At 48.4% G+C, this 23,465-nt stretch overlaps 1 protein-coding gene across 2 annotated transcripts; it reads left to right on the forward strand.

Annotated features, from left to right (window-relative positions):
• Positions 1 to 604: 604 nt before the first annotated feature.
• LOC103182063 (microtubule-associated serine/threonine-protein kinase 3) lies at positions 605 to 22,118 on the forward strand. 2 transcript variants are annotated; one of them, XM_007898918.2, is made up of 26 exons: positions 605 to 695; positions 3,778 to 3,866; positions 6,568 to 6,640; positions 7,966 to 8,044; positions 9,194 to 9,351; positions 10,019 to 10,094; positions 10,343 to 10,552; positions 10,935 to 11,036; positions 11,619 to 11,751; positions 11,880 to 11,947; positions 12,054 to 12,142; positions 12,290 to 12,498; positions 12,894 to 13,032; positions 13,725 to 13,857; positions 14,133 to 14,298; positions 14,843 to 14,944; positions 15,084 to 15,206; positions 15,710 to 15,825; positions 16,323 to 16,459; positions 16,830 to 17,053; positions 17,568 to 17,771; positions 18,142 to 18,368; positions 18,868 to 18,990; positions 19,136 to 19,272; positions 19,488 to 19,669; positions 19,945 to 22,118. In XM_007898918.2, exons 1-26 carry the CDS (start codon positions 613 to 615, stop codon positions 21,342 to 21,344), a joined length of 4,782 nt encoding a protein of 1,593 aa, XP_007897109.2. In that variant the 5' UTR covers positions 605 to 612; the 3' UTR covers positions 21,345 to 22,118. The 2 variants fall into 2 exon arrangements, with proteins under 2 accessions (XP_007897109.2, XP_007897110.2); XM_007898919.2 differs by having other exon boundaries at positions 12,057 to 12,142.
• Positions 22,119 to 23,465: the final 1,347 nt, after the last annotated feature.

Here is a 23,465-nt window from a genome sequence, read left to right on the forward strand (position 1 = left end):
GCGCTCCCCACCCCTCAGCCCCGGGGCCTCAACCCGCGCGGAGAGCCCACGGGCACAGGAGCCGTCGCCCTGTGGTGTGTGGAGGGGGGGGAGAGAGCCGCGGAGTGGAGGGAGGGCGCGGGATGAGAGCCCGAACCACACGGGTTCCCCCCCCCCTTCAGAGTGGTAGGTCCCAACTGCCACTCACTGAGTGACCCCCCGCGAGCTCCCGCCTCTCGCGCCAGAGCCGCTGCCGGTCGTGGCGGCGGTTGACGATGGGCGGGAGTCTGCGGCCCGGAGAGGAGCGACAGCGGGCGAGGGCCGCCGGGGGCAGGCCTGGGGCCTGGGTACTTTGAGAGAGAGAGAGCGAGAGTGAGACGGAGAGTCCCTCCTCCTCCGCCCCGGACTGTGCGCGTGCGGTGAGGGGAGCGCTCGGCCTTTGTTGCTCTGAGGGGAGACGGACCCACCACCAACATGGAGGAGGCACCACCGTCGGGCGCTCAAACGGCCCCGCGCGGCCCTTGAGTCGCCCCCATCACCGGACAGCGCGAACTTTCTGGAACTTTCTCTGCAGCCTCTTGAGACTGACTGACTGACTTCCCCCCCACCCCCCACCCCTACCCCCCGAGCATCATGTCCGACCCCATCTACTGGGCGGCCGTCCCCGGCTACAAGAGTCACCTGGCGGCCGGCGCCTTGCTGCACCGCTCAAAGAGGTAAACGTACGGCCCCCGGGCCTGATCCGGCCCTTCAGCCTGTACCGGGGACGGGGAGGGGGGGTGGGGTGGGGTGCAGGCACCTGTTCACGCAGTGCGGTGCCCTTGTGTCGAAGGGGTTTTGAGGGGTGTTATTGGGATCTGTGGATGGGTTGGGGGTCTTATTGGGGATTGGCGGATCGCCGTCCGGGGGTAATAGAATAGTAATACTAATTTGGTCACTTTGGTCCACCACTGTTTGCGGGGGACGTCGCTGGGCGCTATTGGCTGCCGCCTTCTCCCCGCTCCCCTCCCCCCCCCACAAAACACACAGTCACTACACTTTACAGTGTATCCAGTCGAGCGCTTTGAGACGTCTCGAAGACGTGATAAGTCGCTGTGTCAAATGCGAGTATTATTGTTTGGGGGTTGGATGGAGGTGTTGGGGTTTTGGGTGAGTTCGAGGTATTATTTGGGTTTGAGGGATGGAGATATTGGTATTGGGGGAAATGGGTCAGTGGTCCTTATGAGTGTTTGCGAGTCTTGTTGGGGTGGAATATTTTGGCTTCAAAGCTGGGGGTGTAGCCGTGGGCAAGTAAATGAGCTGTTTACGTGAACATGAGTTGCCCTTTAATCATTCAGTAGGAGGCAATTCCTGTCTGAGCAAACCTGTGTTTACAAACCGCTTTCCAGACTGGGGCTCTTTCCACTTCCTGCATCGTACTGACCAAAGTTTAGTTGATGCTGTTCTTCTCTGACTAAGTGCTGGGCCTACGTACAGATTGACGTGTGAAGTCATGAAGTTATTTCAATCCCTTTCGCTCATTCTCTTGCCCATTTTTCTTCCCTCTCCTGGAAGTGTTTGACTCCCTTTTTTTCCTCCCACCCGCAAGACCCCCTGGGCACCCTCCAGTACCCCGTCCAAGTGGCCAATATGCGAACATTGACATTGGGCTCTGTCACCTGCTGATCAATGCCATTCACTACTTCATCTGAACCCCGCTGTGTTTACTTTTTAAAGTAGGGAGAAAAGTCAGGGCAGGGCGATCACAATCGCACTTGATCATATCCTCATCCCCGACGTTCAGGAGCGTACCCGAAACCTCGCAAACTTCCGAGGCTAACCGCAGGAATCCTTTTTATTAAAAAAAATAAGAGCAGGAGAAAGAAAATCGTTGGCAGGATGCAGATCCGTGAGGATTGGGTAAATCTGCATCAAAAGCCATGACCGTACTTCAGCTCCCGCTGAGAAGAATTAGTTTAGGTGAGGGACTGAAGCAATCAGTCACTGACTAGTTGTAAATCTGGAAAAACTAGGGACAATTTGACTCCAGTTGGCAACGAGTTCCAATGGCTGGTAGCAGAGAAGCCAGAGGTTAATTTGCTCTAAATTCACACTTTGGGGAAAGTGCAACTAAACCTGGTGTTTGGAATTAACAATTAACTTTAGTAAAAATTAATAGAAGTTTGAGAACTCATCGTCTCTCACTGTGGACGTTTACTGACCTCACCGAAGAGATCCAGCGATGGTAAATGCAAAATGTTCTCCCAGGCCAATTTTGAGTCTCTGATCATTATCATTAAAGTGAGCATGTGTGTATGTATGAGATGGATTTAGGTAGATAGCAACAACTTGCATTTGTATAGCACCCTAAATGCGGGCTAGCATCCCGGAGCGCTTGACAATGGCGGAGTTTGGCACCGGGGAAGAGGAAGGAGGGAGGTGACCGTAAGCACGATCAAAGGGCAACATCTATAGGCAGGATTTGAAAGCGGGTGGGGGGAGGGAAGGAGGGGGCAAGGCGGAGGGATTGAGGGAGTGAGTTCCAGAGTAAAAGTGCAGGGGAGCGGGACTGAATAGATAGAGACAGAAGCCCACGGGCATGACAGATCAAATTAACTCCTCCTATGTTGTATTATTTACTCTTCCAAATGTCTGAGTAATCCTTTCTGTGGGTTAAAGTAAAAGCTGCCAAACTGTGTGCTGTGGGTGGGGAAACTCCATTTTAATACTGGTGTGGGTGTGCCTCCATTGTGGGCAGACGGCGTGTGGGAAACTAGCTTACTGTATCATGTTGGTGCTGGTTTGCGGTTGTTCCTTCATAGAGGTGTATATGATGCCAAACAGAGTAGAGAAAGTAAATAAATAAACCCTACGTTTGATAGAGCGCCTTTCAGATCGTAAAGCTGTCTCAATGAGCTTCACAGGATTTTACTGTAGACAAACAAAACTTTGATGTTCCAAGGCAGCAGGACAAGAAGGCACGATAAGGGCAATAAAAAGGGCAATTTCAGGACTGACCCTGGAAAATACTTTTTTTACACAAAGGAGAATTAATTAGTACAATAATACAGAAAGCATGGTTGAAGCAGGAAGTGGCTAAGTGACTTAACCAGGAGACGGTCAGAAAATGTTTGAGTGCTAGAGGCTTCCCCAGAGAATTAGTTAACTTCCTTTTATGTTGACTTCCATTCCAAACGAGGGAAAGGGAGCAGGGAATAATATCTGCATCGAAAACTCTGTTGTCAGAACCTAAGCGAGTGAGTGTAAAGTGTGTGATTCAGTGACTGCCCTAAATAGGGCAGTTACTGAATCACACACTTACAGTTTGTGGTGGTATTTGTGTAACAGCTTCTTGCTCAACAAACACTGAGCCATACCCAGAAACGGTGTAAACATAAGTCTTGTATAGTGTTAACCGTGTGCTGTGGCTTGGGGACGGGACAATCCCTGCTCCTGAACTTGCATTGATGCATCTTGATGCTGAACAAAGTTCTTCCCCCTCTCTACCTGCACTTTACCACCATAAACCAACTTCATCCTGTTTACTGGCCACGCTGTCATGGTGCTGCGTGCAGCTGTCACGAACACAGGAAGTGACAGAGAAACCACGGCAGTGAGACTTGACTGCTCAGGGAGAGTCAAAAGTAGGGACCAAGCTAGCAGCCATCTCTCATGTCTGTGCTTGACTCCTAGTTATGGTCAGGATGGGTTCTTGGCTGTGACATGCTGTCACACTGTGGCGGACTTGTTCTGTACCTGGAGTCTGGCTATGTTGTGCTGTGCCAAAACTGAGCTGAGTTTTGTTGTCTTGTTTTACAGCTGCCGCAGTAGTAACCGGAAAAGCTTGATCGTCAGCACCCCATCTCCAACGCTATCCCGGCCGCTCTCTCCTCTCTCTGTGCCAACAGGTAATCAAAACGTTCGGATCCTTTAAAATTAATTCTCCATTTGATGTCTGGATGTGTAGGATTTGCTTGTGGTGAGTGGACAAAATAGCACAATGGGGGGACTAATTGTAATATTCCCCAACTGCCTTGTTGTATTTATTGTGACTTCCATGACCTGATGAGATCCAAGCTCCCCACAAAAATGGCTGTGTTATCTACTATCCCTTCAAACAGCTGTACAAAAGGAGTTGCTGCATGTTACAGTAATTCCTCCTGAAGCTCTTTGAGACGTGAAATGCGAGATCTTTAAATAAGGATCCCTCTATTTCGTTCAGCTCCTATACTGTCAAAATATCTCACAGTGCTTCTCAGTGAATTGGTGCGAAATGTAGTGACTGCATTTTTCTCTCTTAAAATGGCCTCTGACATATGTTGGTGATCTCTCAACCTTGCAGAGCAGCTCCAAGCCAAAGGCTGCTTGTTGGCATGAACTTTTATTTCACAATGAGAGGATTTTACTTTAATCGTTGTGGACAGCATCAGCATTTGGGAGGTATTACTGGGAGTTCAGCCTAGTAATCTACTATAATCTCTACATTAAATGGCTTTAAACACAGTTGGAGAGTTTTATTTCTCCTGCATTTAATGGGTTCAGCATTATGAGTTAGAAACATTCTGTATATACTCCTCCACAGATTCACAATACTCAATTAGATTCCAACCTATACAACAACAACTTGCATTTACCGAGCACCCTTTATATAGGATAACTCTGTAACTAGCTCCTGTCTCGCACAACCCCATAAATGGTCACCTGTCCTAACACCCTGTGTAAAGAAATACCTCTTAATATGCGTGTTCAACTTGGACTCCGTAGCCGTCAACCTGGGTCCGATTGTCACGTTGCCTTGATGAAGGGGATCAATTGGCTGTATCTAACCTTGTCCTTCCCTTCCTTGTGTCTCCATATTGTTATTCCTCGGTAGTAAAAGTCCCTTACCCGTTCTTTAAGTGTGTCCTGGGAAGCAGTTGCGCTTTACTCTGCTCTTCTCTGCCCGGCCCGGTCTGTGCTTTGTTTTGTTCACCCTGGAATCTGCCTGGAATGTTGATTGCTGAAGTGTTCTCTGAAAACAAGGACGGAATGACCGCCTGACAGAGCAGAGTGCGTTCCCTGGGATGCCTCAACATTGACCTCCATTGCTGAGTGACAGCCTGACTGGGAGCACTGGTGTCACTTTCACTTGCAGTTCAGAAAGATATTGGTTCAAGCCCCTCTCTGGGACTTGGAGCTCACAGGCTGGGGTGACACTCCAGTGCGGTACCGGGGAGGAGTGATGCATTCATTGCAGGAGGTGCTGTTTCTCAGATCAGATTTTAAAAGCTCTCACGTGTCTGGACTGTTCAAGTGGATCTACATAATCAGAAATCACAATTCAGAAAAAAAGGACGTTTTTTTTTCCTTGTCCTGGCCGATGAACCTCTAGGTACATTTGTCATTTGTCTCGAGGCTGTTTTTGGGAAACATATTGTGCTTACACATTTACCTCCAAATGCACAGTCGCTACACTTGACAACAATTTCCTGTCTCCCAGCAGCACAATATCATCCGCCAACAGAAGCGCCAACACAATAATAATACTTGCAATCTTGTCAGAGAGGCCTCGAATAGATACACCGAGTGGAAGGATGTGTCCCACCAGAGAGAGCGTTTGCATTCTATTCCAACAATCTATCTGGGATTTCCATGTGGATGCATGGAAATCCCATCTTGGTTTGGAGACCCTTAAACATGGGTTTCCCCGTGTGTCAGACACCCGGCTGACCAAAAAAAAAAGCAATTTCCTCTGAAGCGCTTTGAGACATTTGAACGTAATAATAGATAAGCTGTCGAATGCAAGCAGTTTCTTTCACAACCTCTGATGCCCTGCCAGGTCCACTCAGGGATTAGATGATGGAATCTAAGTAATTGTGGTTGCACACAAGGTCAATGGTTGGCAAGTAGGAATCATCACGTTGATTCCGCCACATTGTTGAACAGAGCTGGCCAGACCTCGGTTACAGATTATGCACAGCAGCCCTAAGAATAATTGGCTCCCGCAAAGGCTAAGCCACATTATCCAGCGAATTAGCTGGGTCAGAGAGGAAAGTACTCTGTGTGTTCCTAGGTCTGTGTTGACACAACTGCTGTGAAGTTGTTTAGGAGTGAAATATCCTGCACTCTGATACTTTTGATCAAGTAAGCAGTCCACAATTGCTGTCTCAATAGTGGTCACTTGGACGAGGAACCGACAGGCAACGGACCTTGTGGCCTTGCAAATAAAGAGACAAACTTTCTTCTTTAGATGGTTTTGCTCTGCACGTAACCTGTGCTGTACCTGACCTGGGAGTGCAAAATGGGACAGTGTAGAGGAAGATTTACTCTGTATAAAAATCTGTTCTGCAGTTGATGTGGGAGTGAATGTTCCATGAGTCAGTGTGGATGTAATCATTCTGGATGTATCTTACCTAACATTAACAGTGTTTGATAGTGATCTGTAACCTCTATATTAAAGGAGAACTATTGAATTAGTTCATTAATTTTTAGCTGTCCCATCTCTCAGCCTCATTACCCCCTCCGCCCAACCCATTATAGCTCTAGGAATTGTACAAGTTGTGCATTAAGCAAAGCTAATGACATGTGTAGGTCTAAATTCTTTATAAACTGACTTTTTCTTTGTTACAGCTGGAAGCAGCCCCCTGGACAGTCCCAGGAATTTCGCCACCAGCGCCTTACTCAACTTTCCCTTTGCTCGCAGGTAAAGCTGCTTCCTCCAATAATGACACTTGCATTTGATGCAGCACGTTATCTCTCTGAATTGTCTCGAAATGCTTCACATAAGAACACAAGAATTTGCTGGCGAAAGAAGGTCCATCTAGTTTGCCTTCCACCATCCTGGCAGTCGCTTGACATGTCGTGTCCCAAACTATATACTATATCCCGAGATATTATTTTCTAGCAGAAATCTATCTAATTTGTTCTTGAAACAAACAACACTTTCTGCTTCCACCGTCTCCCTAGGGAGCCTGTTCCATAAGTTGACTACTTGCTCACTGAAGTAGTGTATGCAGTAGTTACTTTGAAATGTAGTGACTGTTGTTGCCGAGGTAAATAAAGTCACTCAAAGCATTGAGAGGAGCAAGCAATTTTCATAAACTAACATTACCACAGAGTAATGAACACACTAGTCTTTCATCTCCGCTACTGATCATTCTTCACAGCATCTTTGAGACTGAAGACCTACAATGGTTAACCTCACAGCAACAAATCACTGAGGACCTAAAATGAAGACATTAAACTGTGATTTACTTAGCGCTTCCTGTACACTTTGTCAGAGCAGTCAATGATTGCAATTATCTATGTGGGATGCTGACTGAGAACAGAGAGGATGCTTCCCTGCACTGGGATTGTGTGGGCAGCAAGACAGAGCGAGCTTCTCTCAACATGTAATGTGTCTTGTCTCCTTTTTAACGGTTGACCTACACAGTCATGTGTCGCGGGATGATAGGTAAATCTTTTCACTGGCTGCCCAGTACCACGATCAATACTACAGAGCTGCAGGGAAAACAATTCCGTGTTTCATTACTGATTGGATGCGATAATTATCTATACACAGATTTTTCATCCCTGTGTGTGTGTGTGTGTGTGTATATGTGGGGAGGCGGTGGGAAGTGCACTTCAGTGAACAGTTCATGTGAGTTTCTATGGGAACCTCATTGATGCCAGAGTATAGTCTGGGTAACCGTGAGAAACTGACTCCCACTGGGCACTGTACAGCCCACATGTACCACAGTGCCTGCTCCTGTCTGTCTGCCTCAGTGCCCGCTCCTATAGTGTGCTGTAGCAAACGTGAGGACGCACGACTGCTGCTTGTGTCACAACTGTCAAATGCATTCAAGCTTTCCTTTGTCTCTTTGTGTGATTTGAGAGTCTGTCTAAAAGGCAAACAGCTGAACATTGCATCTGTGCCATTCTAGCTAGGCCTAGTTATGTTTGGTTCGGGTATAGAATCACTCCTCTTCTAACCTTGGCAGTCTGTCTTGCTTGTAGTAACCTTTTTCCCCTCTCTCTGTATATTTCCAGGGCTGACGGACGCAGGTGGTCCCTGGCCTCACTCCCATCATCGGGCTATGGCACCAACACTCCCAGCTCCACTGTGTCGGTGAGTCAGGTTCATCAGTAAAAGGAACTGAGCTAAACCTCCTCTCTCTCTTTCACAAGTTGCTTTCCCTCAAGGACTCTTAGTTCTTGTCAAAGTTTAAGGATTTTCCAGCATTGGCATTAAGATTAATCCAGTATGAGTAGGGATATAGGAACGCTTGTGTTTATTTGGCTGGATGACTCACAGTTGTGGTGAACACATTCAGTTCTCTATTTTATGGAACCAAGTTAAAATGGGTTCTGATTAAGGGTAGTGCCAAAGGCTTGCTGAAAGGTCCCTGGCACCACCATCCTGGCAAACTCCAGTTGAGTTAAGGCGCGTTTCCGAGAGAAAGCCAGGCACTTTTTCCGCACTCACAAATGGAGCTGGAGGACTCTCCGAAATCTTCGGGCCTGAATGGCTCAAAGGTTTTTTGTTTTGTTTTTCTCTTTGGTTCTCTTTAAAACTGTGGAAAGCCAGCTTCTAAATTTAAGGATTTCAAAAAAATATTTCCTGGGTTTTTCAGACCACAGTCCAGAGGCCAAGGCTGTGATGAATTTGGGGCCTCTGGAGCCTTGAAGAATCGTTACATCGTCAGCAGCCTCTTCGATAAATACAATACAAAATTGCATTTGTATAGCGCCTTTCACAAGGCACTGGACAGTCAGGGATTTGGACCTAAGCGGGTGGGGGTTTGGGATAAGGGAGGGTGGTTGAAGAGGAGGCTCTTGAGATGTGCTGTGATAAAACCGTGTGAGCATTTGATTGGGAGGTGGTCTCATTAACAATGGCCTCAGGAAAAGTCTTCAGCCTGTCAACAGCTGCCAGGTCAGCAGGTGCTGCAGAATTATCCGACCCACATCAGACATAAAAATGGTGACTTAATGTCAAATTGGGGCATGAGTAATAATAAAGTTAAAACATTGAATTTCACTCACTGTTCCCTCATTTCTCCCTTCAACTCCTGATTGTTTTCTTCTCTTTGCTCTCTTTCGTTCTCTTCTACCCCTCCAACCCCTCCATTATTTTTTCATTGAACCCTTCCTCCTCCTTTCCTCTCTCTCCCCCACCCTCGTTGTCCAAATCTCATTTTTTTTTCCAAACTATAATTTATTTCTCTTCCTCTCAAATCCACAGGAAGAGACAATGATTTTTCCCCTCTTTTTCCAGTCCTCCTCCTCCTCACAGGAAAAGCTGCACCAGCTACCCTACCAACCCACCCCAGATGAGCTTCGCTTCTTGTCCAAGCATTTCCGCAGCACAGAGAGCATCGCTGATGAGGAGGGAAGATGCTCTCCCTCCATGAGGCCACGATCCAGGAGCCTCAGGTACAATACACAGTCGGTGGGGTGGGGGGGGGTAGAATGATGGACGGACAGATCATCAATAAAAGTAGCTAGTATTTATACAGCTGCATTCATATAAAAGAATAGGTTAACCGAGAGAGAGAGACTCAACGGGTGAAGGGGTGTGCTGCTAATTTTCGGGGTGGTGGGGGGGGTAAATGGCTCTTTATTCCTACTCTGTCACTCGGCCCTTTATCTGTGGTCTTTGTAAGATTAAGAAGCTTTCGTTTTTATGTGGCGTCTGATCACATCCAGATTATTCAGCCTCGCGGTAGCTTGTGGGAGCTCGCTGGCACAATTTGCATCCCGCGAAGACGTTGGCTTCGCTTGATGGTAACGTGAGATGCTTCCGCGTGATAAGTGCAAGCTCTTTCTTTATTTTCTCTCTCTCTAATCCCACTACCGGAGGTGGGACGTTGCTGTATTGAAAGCTTCCTACCGCTGTACAAATTACTCCTGAATCCCTTGCCAGTCACCCGTCTTGTGTGTGGATCCTCCTTTCCAACATTCCTTGTCCGTAAAGTTCAGTTCAGGTGGTTTAGTTGCTCCTGCCAACGCTCCCCCCTCTATCCCGCTCTATCACTGACCTACACCATACTGTATCTCCCCCTGGTCCCGCTAATCTTTGCTCGTTTTCCCCCTCTTGCAGCCCGGGTCGGACTTCGGCTTCCTTCGACAATGAGATTGTGATGATGAACCATGTTTACAAAGAGCGCTTTCCCAAGGTGAGACAATGAGCCTAGATACAAGGATTTTTAGGTGTCCGCTTGGCTCAGTTAGTAGCACTCCCATGGACCTCCGTTCCTGCTGTAGCACAATCCCAACCATGCACTGTGTACATTACACCATCACTTTAAATGTCTGATCAGTTATTTTTTGACTGCCGAAATAAATTGGTTGATTTAAAGGAGCACTTTTCTGATCTTGACCCTCCTGCTCACAAGGCATTGATTTTTACCGGTCACATTTTCAGGCCACAGCTCAGATGGAGGAGCGGCTGCAGGAGATCATCACCAGCTATTCTCCCGACTACACGCTTCCCCTGGCAGACGGGGTCCTGGGCTTCATCCATCATCAGATCATTGAGCTGGCCCGAGACTGCCTGGACAAGTCCCTCGGGGCGCTCATCACCTCCCGCTACTTTCTGGAGTTGCAGGAAAAACTGGACAAGATGCTGCAGGATGTGAGTTGCTGTTTGTATTCCTCTTACCCTCTCCCTCCCTCCCTCCCTCCCTCCCTCCCAGGGGAAACCAGAAGGCCGTTTGGCCCACAAAACACACAGTCACTACACTTTACAGTGTTATCTTATGAAGAGCTTTCTCGACGACGTGATAAAGCTCTATCAAATTCAAGGATTAATATCCTGCCCATGAAAGAGCTCTCTAATTTTAGCTCCATCTAAACCTTTAAGGGAAAATGGTCTTATAGGCTATGACCCTCAGAGCATAAGCCTGAGGGAAGTTCAATTGCGTGTTCCCTAATCCATGTGACATCTCCACTCTGCTCCCTTCACACGTTAGTCACATCCAGGATTGACCAACCCTCATTGACATCTCTCCCAACAGGCCTATGAGCGTTCGGAGAGCGAGGAGGTCACCTTCATCACTCAGCTGGTGAGGAAGCTACTGATTGTCATTGCTCGGCCAGCTCGTCTCCTGGAGTGTTTGGTGAGTTTACCCACCGTGTTACCCTTCTCTCTCATCCCCTCTCCGGGAATCGCTTCCTGCAGAGCTCGGCTCAGTCAGTACCACTCTCACCTCTTGATCCAAAGGCTGTGGGTTCAAACCCTACATTGGGTTCACGGTCTAGGGCTGAATCCTCAGGAGTATTGGGTGGGGGGGTTGGAGAAGAGTGCTGCTCTTGTTGAATTGTTGAATGCTTCGAGGTGTCCTCTTGCCTTGAAAGTTGCTGTATAAATGTAAATTGATTTGTAATTGGATTGGATTGAGGTGCTGTCATTCAGATAAGACCTTAAATCAGGGTCCTGTCTGCCTATTCAGGCGGATGTTAAAGATCCCTTGACACTATTGAGAAATAGGCCATCGGTCCTGCAAATAAAATTGTCCGTTACTTCACAGCTGTTTGTGGGATCCCACTGCGTGTAAATTGACCGCTGCCTTTACCTAGAAATACACAGTTGCTACACTTGACAGAAATTCCCTGTGAAGCTCTTTGAGCCACTACAACGTTAAAAGGCACCGTCTTAAAGGAAGATACTAATAAGTGTGGGTGTTTGGCTTCTGGCGCAGGAGTTTGACCCGGAAGAGTTTTACCATTTGCTGGAAGCAGCGGAGGGTCACGCAAAGGTCGGGCAAGGAATAAAGACCGATATTCCTCGATATATCATTAGTCAGCTGGGTCTGACCAAGGACCCTCTCCAAGGTAAGGACTGAGACGGTATCTGTATTGTGTTTTGTGGGATGTTATCTAATCTTCAGCTCTGCACAGTTACAGCGAGTGACTCCCTACGGCTAATCTGACTTAACTGTTTGTCTCTCTCTCGTTGGCAGAAATAGGTGAGTTGCAGAGCTATGACGAGGAGAACACAGTGGCTGTGGATGCAGAAGACCCGCCGGATGTGAGTACAGCCATTCACGGTCTCTCGTCTGATGTGAACCAAGCTATTTTTGTGTGTGACATGCTGTGGGATTAATGTATTGACTGAAATTGGTCCGTTTCTTTAGCAGAACCGAGGAACCTCGACACCGTTGCGGAGGAAACCGAGGGAGAGTGATTTTGAGACCATTAAGCTGATTAGCAACGGAGCGTATGGGTAAGGCTGCCAGTAATTATGGATTGTGTGATCCATCTACTCTGGATAATAGTGCTGAGTTATTGGTTGGGGGGGAGGGGAGAGAGGAGAGAGTTGCTGTGCGGAGTTGATTTATGAATGCCCCGTGTCTTGGGTCCTCCCCTACAGCGCGGTGTACCTGGTGAGGCACAAGGAGACTCGGCAGCGCTTTGCGATGAAGAAGATCAATAGGCAGAACCTGATCCTGCGGAACCAGATCCAGCAGGTCTTTGTGGAGCGCGACATCCTGACGTTTGCTGATAACCCTTTCGTGGTCACCATGTTCTGCTCCTTCGAGACCCGGCGTCACTTGTGCATGGTCATGGAGTACGTGGAAGGTGAGACAGGGCTGTAGCGGGGCGGGTTGGGGGTGGCGGAATCCGCACAGAATTTGGAAGGTGGGGGGAGATGTACAACAACAACAGATTATATTTGTATTGCACCTTTCACATCAGGAGGACGTCCCAAAGCACTCATGTACAATCCTACTAGTCTCAACTCTGAACGAATTTGCCTGTGAGTTGCACTGACCACAGTTCCTGTGGCTCAGAGTGACATACTCTCAGTTATCATCAGGTTCCCCTATTTGTCACTCAGCTGAAGCTAACTGGACCTTGCTGTGTGGAGGTGTGATACGCAGTGTGCAAGTGTGGACCTAATTTCATGAGTGATTCGTCAATTTAAACCCAAAACCTCAATGTCAGTCCCTGACAGTGTTTTCACGTGTGTCCAGGTGGAGACTGCGCTAACCTGCTGAAGAACATGGGGCCGTTAACGGTCGATATGGCGAGGATGTACTTTGCGGAAACGGTCCTGGCTTTGGAATATCTCCACAACTACGGCATTGTCCATCGGGACCTCAAGCCAGACAAGTAAGTGAGCGCCTTGCGGTGGGGGCGCAGAGCAGTCCAATGCATTGCCTGACATTGAGAAATTGTGAGCTGTGGGAGAATGGAAAGCTACCAAAAAAAACAGTTGTTTGTGAACCCTCTTGGCTTGTGTCTGTGTATTTTACCCTTAACTTGGATCATTGGGATTTATGTTCATATGGCACCACCTTGTGGCAATGTTATGTGTGAATTTGTTGACAATAACTACTGGAGCTCCTTCATTAAACCTCTCGCCAGTCTGTTCACACCAGACCCGGCGCACATTTACAATGAGAAAAACATGAATATTTATTCTTTTGGCCTTCGGTTGTTTTAAGTATTTTTTTCAAATTTCAAAACGCTGTTTGCAATCGAGGTAGAGCAGCATTCACTTTCATTTCCAATGGGTTGTATATTTTGTGAAATGCTTTGAGATGTTTATTCTTATGTGAAAGGTGGTGTGATTGTGGAGTCTTTAATTTGCAATTTTCGGAAAAGACCTCATTAGGATATATCCACTGTCAAATTGCAATTAAAAAAAAGTCTGGTCTCTTTGGAAGCAGTCAACCATTTTATACCAAGTACAAATAGATGCTGTTGCTGTTGTTAGTCCTGGTGAACAGCCAGTGTACAAAGCAATACATAGTAATTGTAGCCACATAACAAGTGTCTCACAACCTCTGCCTCCTCTTCAGTTTGCTGATTACTTCCATGGGACACATTAAACTGACAGACTTCGGCCTCTCCAAGATTGGTCTGATGAATATGACCACCAATCTCTATGAGGAGCACATTGAGAAGGACACCAGGGAATTTATCGATAAGCAGGTATGTCAATAAGGCAATGATAGTCAGAGATACTGTACTTTGGATGCGATGTTAAGCTGAAGCTCCTTCTGCCAGTTCATATTAAATTATCCTGAGAGACTGTAAAAATAAGAAGAGATTTCAGTGTGCATGCGTTGGCAAAGTCTCAACATTTAGCAGCTGGAGGGATTTATCAGTCTTTCCTTCTCCCCTCATGGATCTCAATCCTTGAGTTAAAAGAGACATTATTTTCTGATCAGCATACGATGGGCTTGCTTTATTTTTTTTTTTTGCAGGTGTGCGGAACCCCAGAATACATTGCCCCGGAAGTGATCCTGAGACAGGGGTATGGGAAGCCCGTAGACTGGTGGGCCATGGGAGTCATTCTGTACGAGTTCCTCATTGGCTGCGTTCCGTTCTTCGGTGACACTCCAGAGGAGCTGTTTGGGCAGGTGGTCAGTGGTAGGTCTTTGAGATACTCATCCTACAATTGGGTATCAACTAGGCTTGGTCTGTAGTATTCTCGCCTCTGGGTCAGAAGGTTTGTGGGTTTGAATCCCACGTAAGGGCTTTGACTTTGAATCCACAGTCGAGATTGACACTCCAGTGCAGTGCTGGGGGAGTGCTGCATTGTCTGGAGATACCACCTTTTGAATAAGATGTCAAAACAAGGCACAGTCTGCTTCACTCATAGTCCTTGCATTTGATATAGCGCCTTATGTTACTGAGACATCTTAAAGCGCTTCACAGAATATACTGTAAAGTGGATGACCGTATATTTTGGGGGCGACACAGAAGAGTTGGAGGTGGGAGGGAGGGAAATGTGTCAACACCTTGGGACGTCCTCCCGACAGGAAAGGCGCTGTACAAATGTAATTTGTTTGTTGTTGTGTGTCAGTGAAAGGAAATTAAAACAAAACTCATTGTTGAGCAGTTTCCTGACTGAGCAATTCTTTATAAAATTCCCTAAATTTATTTGAAGATGTTTTTTCTCTCCCTGTCATAGATGAGATAATGTGGCCGGAGGGAGAAGAAGCTTTGCCCCCCGAAGCCCAGGACCTGATCACCAGACTCTTGAGGCTAAACCCTCTTGATCGTCTAGGAACGGGTAGGTGACATCAGCATAGAGTCTGAAATTAGCATCCGTCCTTACCTACAAAAAAAATAGGCTCTTGGCCCGTGATACATTTATTTCAGCATGATAAAGTGCTGCAAAAATCTTCAAGTTCTTCCCTTCTCTCTTACAGGTGGGGCCCACGATGTGAAGCATCACTGCTTCTTTGCGCCTCTGGACTGGAATGGGCTCCTGCGTCAGAAGGCGGAGTTCATTCCCCAACTGGAGTCCGAAGATGACACCAGTTACTTTGACAGTGAGTTCACCAGCAGTGTTGTGAACCCCAGGCTTTCACCTCCCTCTGCCAGCCCAGTCCTTTTGTCATTTGAGGAGAAGAGGCTCAGTTACGAAACTAGTTCTTAACTCTATACTGAAGGTGTTTGATGTATCCCAGTTTGGTGCAGTCTCGCAAGCATTAGGAGCCCTCTCCCACCGCATTAGTTATGTAGAATCATAGAAACTTACAGCACAGAAGGAGGCCATTCAGCCCATTGTACCTGTGCCGGTCCGGTTCTTTAGAGCTATCCAACTAATCCCACTCCCCTGCTTTTTCCCCCGTTGCCATGCAAATGTTTTCCTTTTTAAGTACCTATCTAATTCCCTTTTAAAAGCTGCTATCGAATCTGTGTGTTAGACTTGACCGGGAGTTGGGGGTGTGGGGGGAGTCGGGAGTTGATGTCTGTTGGACTCTGAGAGGGGGTACCTGGCGTTTCCTGGGCCGAGTGGAGATGACCCTTGGTGCTATCATTTTTTTTCCAGCCCGCTCTGAGAAGTACCATCACTTAGCCTCTGAGGAAGATGATGATGAGACAAACGATGAAGAGACGACGCTGGAGATCCGTCAGTTTTCCTCCTGTTCCCATCGCTTCAGCAAGGTGCGGCTTCCAGTCCCCTTCTCTACTTTCCTGAGCTGGTCCTGGTTCCGATCCGGATCCAGAAATGATAGCACAGGGAGCAGAGGATTCCGCTAATCAAGTCTAATCCCACTCTTTCTTTTCCGCCCCCTTCCTCCACCCCCCCCCCACCTCCTCCCATACTTGTTTCAGCCATTTGTCTTGTTCCTGGTTGTGGCAGCAAATTCCACATTCCAATCACTCGCCATATAAAAAGATCTTTTCCAAACTCCTGTTTTATTTCCTTTTGCCATTTTGGGGCCCGAAACACTGGTTGTCCAGGATCTTGGGAGGTCCTCCCAGTGTGAAAAGGGGTATACAAATGTAATTTTGTCGTCGTCGTTCTTTCATTTGTGTCCTCTTGTTACTGGAAATGTAATACTATTTTTACCGTGAATAAGCCCTTCATAATCTTGAAGATTGCTGTTGGGTCACCTGTCGTGTTCTAAGCTCATGTCTCTGTGCATCTCGGGTTGCAGGTTTACAGCAGCTCCGAGTACCTGGCCACGCCGTCCAACCTGAGCTCCTCGACTGAGCGCAGCCACAGCGAGGAGAAGTACGATCGCAGAGATCGCTGGGAGGATGATAAGAACCAGACGCTCAGTGTTACTTACAGGTATGAAGCCGGGGGGTGAGGGAGAGAAGGCGGCCTGTGTGTGGTGGGTGATTCTATCCCGGTGTTGGGCCAGGTATTGAGGACTGGACAGTCCCAAGGCACTGGACAGTCAAGGATTTGCACCCGAGCTGGGGGTTAGGATCGGGGGGTCGGGGTGGAGGGCAAGGAGAGTGGGGGTGAGAGGGGTCGGTCAAAGAGGTCGAATGAGACGGGCCTTGAAGGAGGCAAGTGAGGGGGTGTGAATCAAAGGTACTGTGGTATGGAGTTCCAAAAGGTAGGTACAGAAAGGCTGAAGGCCAACCTCTTGGCTTCTGAATTCGACTCTTCAGTGTGCTACCCGCTGACCTGGTTACTCTCTGCTCTCCCTCAGCTCGAGACCTCGGGCATCCTCGGCCTGTTCCCATCTGGACCGAGGCGGCAGCATGTTGATGCTGCGCAGCGGGGCCAACACTCCGGAGCCCCCGCCGCGCTTGGCCTTCTCCAACGAGGACGAGAGCGAGGTGTGCGCGCTGACCCAGCCCGTCACCCGCCCAGTCTTGCAAGAGCCAGACCAGGAGAGAGAAGGGAACCGGCTGAGGATGCGAACTTTCTCCGGTAGGAAGGCTTTCTCCTCTCAACACAGCCGTTATTTCTCACCTTCAAAGTCTCCATTCACATATTGGTGCTGTGCTAAAGCCTAAGGGAAATGAAGGGCTGAATGTTCTAGCAGAGAAACTACCTGTGTACGCTGATGTTTTTTCTCCATGTGATGCCTTCTCCCTGCTATGGATTCTGCTTTTAGCTATGTCTCTTGATAGGGCATTCAGTTTCTCTAGTCTTGTCTCACAACTCTCATCCTTGCCATCCTACGAGTAAATCTCTTTTGTAAAGCTCTCCTGGGTCAGATCTCTCCACCTTGTGTTGCCGGTTGCGTCTCAGGCCATTGAAATTGAGATCTTGTGAATGCGCGCATCATTAAAAAATCTCCAACATTGCAGCCCAGTTGTGGATAGTTAGTGTAGAGATATTCAGTGCTGTAGTGGATCTGGGGATGAAGACAATGGATATGATGCCAGGCTAACGAAGAGATTTTGCGATTGTCTGAATTATTCCGATTGTTTTGCGCCAGATGTTCTCGCTGATAGTATCAATCGCATGCGGGTGCGGAGCAACAGCACCGGCCACAGAAACTCCTTCCCCAAAGCGCTGGACCCCGCAATGGGACACAGACATGGGGGCCAGACGGAACCGGTGGAGATAAGCAAGGTGATGCCAGGACACAAAGTCCCCAAGTCGGCATCCGTCAATGCTCTCTCGCTAATTATCACTCCTGGTAAGTGAGGGCGGGGAAGGGGTTAAAAAGAATAGTCCTGGGCCACAGTTGTGCATCTGAATAAAAATTTTAAAAATAATAATGTCGCTCAGTCCGCGACTGTTTGTGGGGACGTTGCTGTGCGTAATTGACTGCCGCATTTCGCCCACAAAATATACAGTCAATTCACTTTTACAGTATATTCTGTGAAGCGCTTTGCGATATCCCGAAGATATGATCACACGCTATATCAAATGCAAGGATTATTATAATTATTAATTTAAGGAAAAAATTATTGTAATTATTATAATTATTAATTTAAGGAAAAAATGGGCTCACAGGCTAAGACTAGTTGGGATTTCAAGCCTCTGAACTGCTTGCCTTTTCACAGATGAGCTGGGCTGTATGCCCCTGATCAGTCCTGTATCTCCACACTCCCTCTCATCCAATCCGTCCTCCAGAGATTCCTCCCCCAGCAGGGACTCCTCTCTGATCATCGCAAGCCTGCGGCCTCCGATCATCATTCACAGCTCCGGAAGGAAGCTAGGATTCACATTGCGAGCCATCCGAGTCTACATGGGAGACAGCGACGTGTACACAGTCCATCATATGGTCTGGGTAAGAACTTTGGGGTTGTTCACAGTCTCACAGAACATCACAGCACAGAAACAGGCTATTGACGCTGTTAACCAAATCTACAATGGTGTTTATCTCCATATGAGGCCAACTCATCTAATCCTACTCTCCTGTCACTCTCCCTACTCTTCAAGTATCTTAACTTTTTATAAGGAGGTTACGCAGTTTGTGTCTACGGCCATCGTATGGTAGAGAATTCCAGCCACCCTCGCTCGGTGTGTGTTAACACGGCCTTAAAGTTTGTGGCGTTTCAGAATAATTGCCCACTAGATGGCAGGACCCACCTGGTAAGTGGTTCCTGACGGTTCAGATCCCAGCGCCTGACATTTTTATAATCTGACGCCAGTGATCTTTGGTTTGCAAATTGTGGGCCTTGGCTGCTCCATCGTTAAAAGAGATTTGACCCGAGAGAGCATGTATTTTACCTTCTCCTCCCCTGTTCTCCACTGGCTGAGGAAAGCTGTTTGTGTTTGGCCTGCAGAGCGTGGAGGAAGGGAGTCCAGCACAGGAAGCGGGGCTGAGGGCCGGGGACCTCATTACCCACATCAACGGGGAGTCTGTGCTCGGCTTGGTTCACACTGACGTGGTGGAGCTCCTCCTGAAGGTAAGCGCGTTACTAATCTGCGAGCCTGTCCACCGTGTTTCCCCTGCTCTCTTCCCCCTCTCCGCCCGGTTTCCTCCTCCGTTCCCCCGCCCTGTCCCCCAGTGCGAACCATCAATAGCTTTAATAAATCGTTGCCTTCGCACAGAGCGGGAACAAAGTAGCGATCAGGTCCACACCACTGGAGAACACCTCAATCAAGATCGGGCCGGCGAGAAAAACAAGCTACAGGGGCAAGATGGCCAGGCGGAGCAAAAAAAACCGGAAGAAAGATGGACAGGACAGGTCAGTGTCTGTAACTGGGCGAATTCGGGCAGATCAGTGTCTGGCCAACAATCCTCCAAGTAAATTAGTCGTTTGTTTCTTGGCTGTTTATTGGAACCTTGCTGCGTGCAAACTGGCTGGCGAATACATGTATTGTGTTTTGAGATGTTTTGATGTTGTAGACGCTATATCAAAGACAGATATTTATTGTCGTCGTTGTTGTTGTGTTCCAACAGGCGAAGATCGATCTTCAAGAAGATCTCCAAGCAGCCGACTGTGCTACACACAAGCAAGAGCTTCTCGTCTGGTTTGCACCAGTCTCTCTCCTCCAGCGAGAGCCAGCCAGGCTCCCCCACTCACAGTCTGTCTCCCGGGCCGGCCACTCCCTGCCGCAGCCCAGCCCCCGACCATCAGTCCGGTAAGGAACATTAGGAACAAGAGTTGGCCTTTCAGCCCCTTTCATCCTATTCTATTAGGATCATGGCTGATCTCTACCTCAAATCCATTTACCTGTCTCTGCCCCACATCCTCGCTATCCTGACCTAACAATATCTAAGAGTCGTGTCAAAACGCCTCAAAAGATTTACACTCCACTCACGGCAAAATGTATGTACATCACACCTGAAAAACTGACCTCAATAAAAGCAAATGCCAAGGGATTTTCTTAAACCAAATATCTCCCATTTCTTACAGGGACAATCTCTCCGCAGAGCACCTCACCGGCCTCGAGCGCTCCGAACTCACCGGCCGGACACATCCGGCCCTGCACACTGCATGGACTGGCTCCGAAGATCAGCAACCAACGCTTCAAGGTCGGCCGTCGCAAGTCGACCAGCAGCATCCCCCCCTCTCCGCTGGCCTGCACCCCCTCGCCGACACCCCAGCCTCCGTCCCCGCAGCGTTCCCCCTCCCCTCTGTCCTGCTACTCCAAGAACTTCCACCTCTGCCATGGGAAGAACCTCTCGCCTCCCACCATCGTCAGGCATGCGGCCCGTCCCCGCAGTGCAGAGCCCCCCAGGTCCCCTCTGCTGAAGCGCGTGCAGTCGGCAGAGAAACTGTCAGCCGCCTACCTCGCTGATAAGAAGGCACTCGGCTTGTGGAAGCACACGCTGGAGGTGCCTCAGGGCGAAGGCCTCCAAGCCACGGGAGAGATGGAGATCGACCTCCAGCCCACGGTCAGCCGGCCATTGCCAGAACACGGCCGCTTGGTTCACGCGGGAAGCCCTAGGTTAAGGGACTGGACGGGGGAGATTCACGAGAGAGATCAAGATATTGTGGTCATGAGGAAGCTGAAATGGTCAGAGCGCCGAGATTCCTTTAAGAAGCAGGAAGCCGTGCAGGAGGTGAGTTTCGATGAACCCGATGCCACCAGCGAGCTAGGGAGAGCCAGGAGAGATCAAATGGGAGAAGATGGTGCTCGGAGGCAGGCGTGTTCTCAGTTTAAAGTACCTTGGTTGGAGAGTGAACTTGACTTTGATTCCAGTCCCAAGTCAACTTCCAACAAATTCCCAACAGATCATCTCAGAAGTTCCAGCAGATGGCGGTCACCCTTCGTACCACAAATCGAAGTTTATAAGACGGAGGTTGAAGGGCAGAAGAAGGGCGTTGTGGAGTGGGAATGTCAGGGCAGCTACCCAATCTCAAGGTTGCCTCACGACCCCTTTGGGCTCTTGGATAAACCCGGATTTGCCGAATTAGAAAGACTTGAGCAGGAGTGGGCGAGTCGGTCATTGCCAGGAACCCATTCAGAGAAGGTTGAACAGAGTTTACCGGGCGAATTACCCGTGACCCCCAGACTAATCGCTGGAACGTTTAGCACATCGCTGCTGTGTCCCCTCATTCCAGGAAACAGCCAAGTAGATTTGTTGGACTATCAGACGACAGATCCCAGGCCCTCGGTGACGACGAGTGAGAGTTTGACACAGTCCGCACCGGCTGCGGGGTCACCCGGGCAGGGACACCGCACGGAGCTGCAGGGAGAACCCGCTTGCCGCAGAGAGGGCCTGTCCGATAGACGCGGAGCGGACGAAAGCACCTCCGATTGTCCGGACGGGAGGACGAGGAATCGCAGGAAAGGAAGGATCAAAGACTGAGTCTGGCAGTGGGCGATGCCGAAGAGATATCAACAAAAAAAAACATTTGGGTTAATGTTTGCTAAGCTGTGCCTGTGTTTGTGTGCGCATGTGCGTGTGTGCGCGCATGTATGTCTCTGGATAGGGTCCAGGACAAGGTGAAAGAAGGTTTCAGTATTGTAAATATCCTGGTTTTGATCAAACGCTTTTTAAAGGTCTAATATGAACCAAGTTCAGCAAGGTCGCAAGTGAGAGTGAATGGAAATTTCTTCAGCTGTTAAAATACAATTGGGAGTCTTCAAGCGCCGTTACTGATGTACATATATACAAGCGAGCAGGTCAGAGCAGAACAAGGAATTAACTGTCATTAATTTATTTAATACATTTATATAAGCTAATAACAAATTGGTAAATGGGGCCAAACTCTAACCTGGGCTTGTCAGCTGTCTGAAGACCAGCTTGCGACTGCCCGCCAGGATAGGGGTAAGGGGAGGGAAGTGGAGTTTTTCTCTCGACTCTTCAATGAATAATGGTGATAATTGTCTACGTTGGCTCTGGACTGATAGTTGAGCCAGGTAGCACTGCACTTAATTTGTGACCAGACCTCCCACTAGGCTCATGAAAGGCACTGACTGATGAGCATGTCACTACAGAGGGTGAAGGGGGGGATTATTTCCACCCATTTCCTGCCAACCTTTCTTCTCAACTCCCTGATCGCTAAGTTGGTCCTAGCTGCACAGTCAGCAAAAAGGTCACCAGTGGTTTATTTGTTTCATTCCCAGTGTTCCCCCCCCCCCCCCATTTACACACCCATGTAAAATTTGGGGATACCCAATGTCTTGATGTCTGCCAATTTGGATATGTGGTCTGTGGGCAGAGGCAAGCAGAGTCCATTGGCCTTTTCTCTTCCCCCCCCCCCCACATCTCCCAACTGGATCCCTCACCTCTCCCCCCCCGGGATTGGAGCATTGTTAGACTGGTAAAATAGGTCTTATTCCTGTGCATCCTTGGAAGTTGGAACTGGAGACTTTTAAGTCCACTAAAGGGTTTCCGTGGAAAACATCTGACCAAATAGTAGGACACTGCTGTCCACAATTGGCTGTTGCATTTTTGCCCACAAAATACACAGTCAATTCACTTTGAGGGACAGAACTCCTCTTTAACATGACATTCCATATTTGAGTAATGGTAATTTGCAATGCTTCATAATTCTTTCCTTGTGATAACTATTGCATTTCACCCCAAAAGCTTTCACCTGAAACTTGTCTTTTACTCCCATTTCCGATGGTCCATGTGTAATCCGCTGGAAACCGCTGCAGTGCTGCTCACGGGCAGGCAAGCTGTCTGAGTATTCACGTTGCTGGCAGACAGACAGCAGATCAAGCTTTCTGTGAGGAGATCAGTTTAACCTCGGGAGCGCGCTGACCAACTCAAATGAGCTCCATTTGAGCTTTTAGCCATTATGCCCCTGCTCTCTGTAATTGACTTTCAGAACCCCACCACCTTGTTCCCTCCCCTCTCTCTCTCTCTCCCTCTTTCACACAGAATTAGAGACTTGAAGTCCTCAAACGCAGCTGGCTGGAGTAAGTGAAATTCTTAAGACAGCAGCTCCCAGGTTGTGCCTAATTTTTATACATTCCACTCGTAACGTCAAAAATATATTCATCCCAACAACAATGGCCCAAGTGTACTTGATGCACGGTGCCCCCTTCCCTTCAGCTGTGACCCCATTAGCAGCTGCTGCTTTTGGAACCTTTATTACCTGTTTAATTTTTTTCTTGGCTTTCCTCTTCGGAAGGTGCTTTTATTCCTTTTTTTCTGCTACGGGGTTGTGGAAGGTGGAGGGTGGAACGAGAGAGAGTGCTGCTGCCTCTGGCACATGTGATGTGTTAACATTGGAATGCACCGCTGAATTGACCCCAATAGTCCACTGCTTCCTGAGCTTCCCAGACTCTCCACACATTGCAACTCATTGCGTGTGGTGTACTCTCCAGAGGAAGAGGGAACCCTTTCACCCACAAAATATACAGTTATTTCACTTTACAGTGTATCCTGTGAAGTGCTTTGAAACGTCTCGGAAGACGTGATGAGGCACTGTATTAAATGCAACGATTTTTATAAACTGGAATTGGCTCGCGGGAG

The sequence above is a fragment of the Callorhinchus milii genome, unplaced genomic scaffold (genome assembly GCF_018977255.1).
Source record: "Callorhinchus milii isolate IMCB2004 unplaced genomic scaffold, IMCB_Cmil_1.0 Scaffold21, whole genome shotgun sequence".
In the NCBI taxonomy this organism is placed as follows: Eukaryota; Metazoa; Chordata; class Chondrichthyes; order Chimaeriformes; family Callorhinchidae; genus Callorhinchus; species Callorhinchus milii.

Excerpts from the sequence above, each read along its gene's own strand:
- LOC103182063 (XM_007898918.2), top strand. The coding sequence starts at position 613 with ATGTCCGACCCCATCTACTGGGCGGCCGTCCCCGGCTACAAGAGTCAC. Across the intron at positions 696-3,777 it reads TTGCTGCACCGCTCAAAGAG|CTGCCGCAGTAGTAACCGGA; the intron begins GTAAACGTACGG and ends CTTGTTTTACAG. Across the intron at positions 18,369-18,867 it reads CAGTCCATCATATGGTCTGG|AGCGTGGAGGAAGGGAGTCC; the intron begins GTAAGAACTTTG and ends TTTGGCCTGCAG.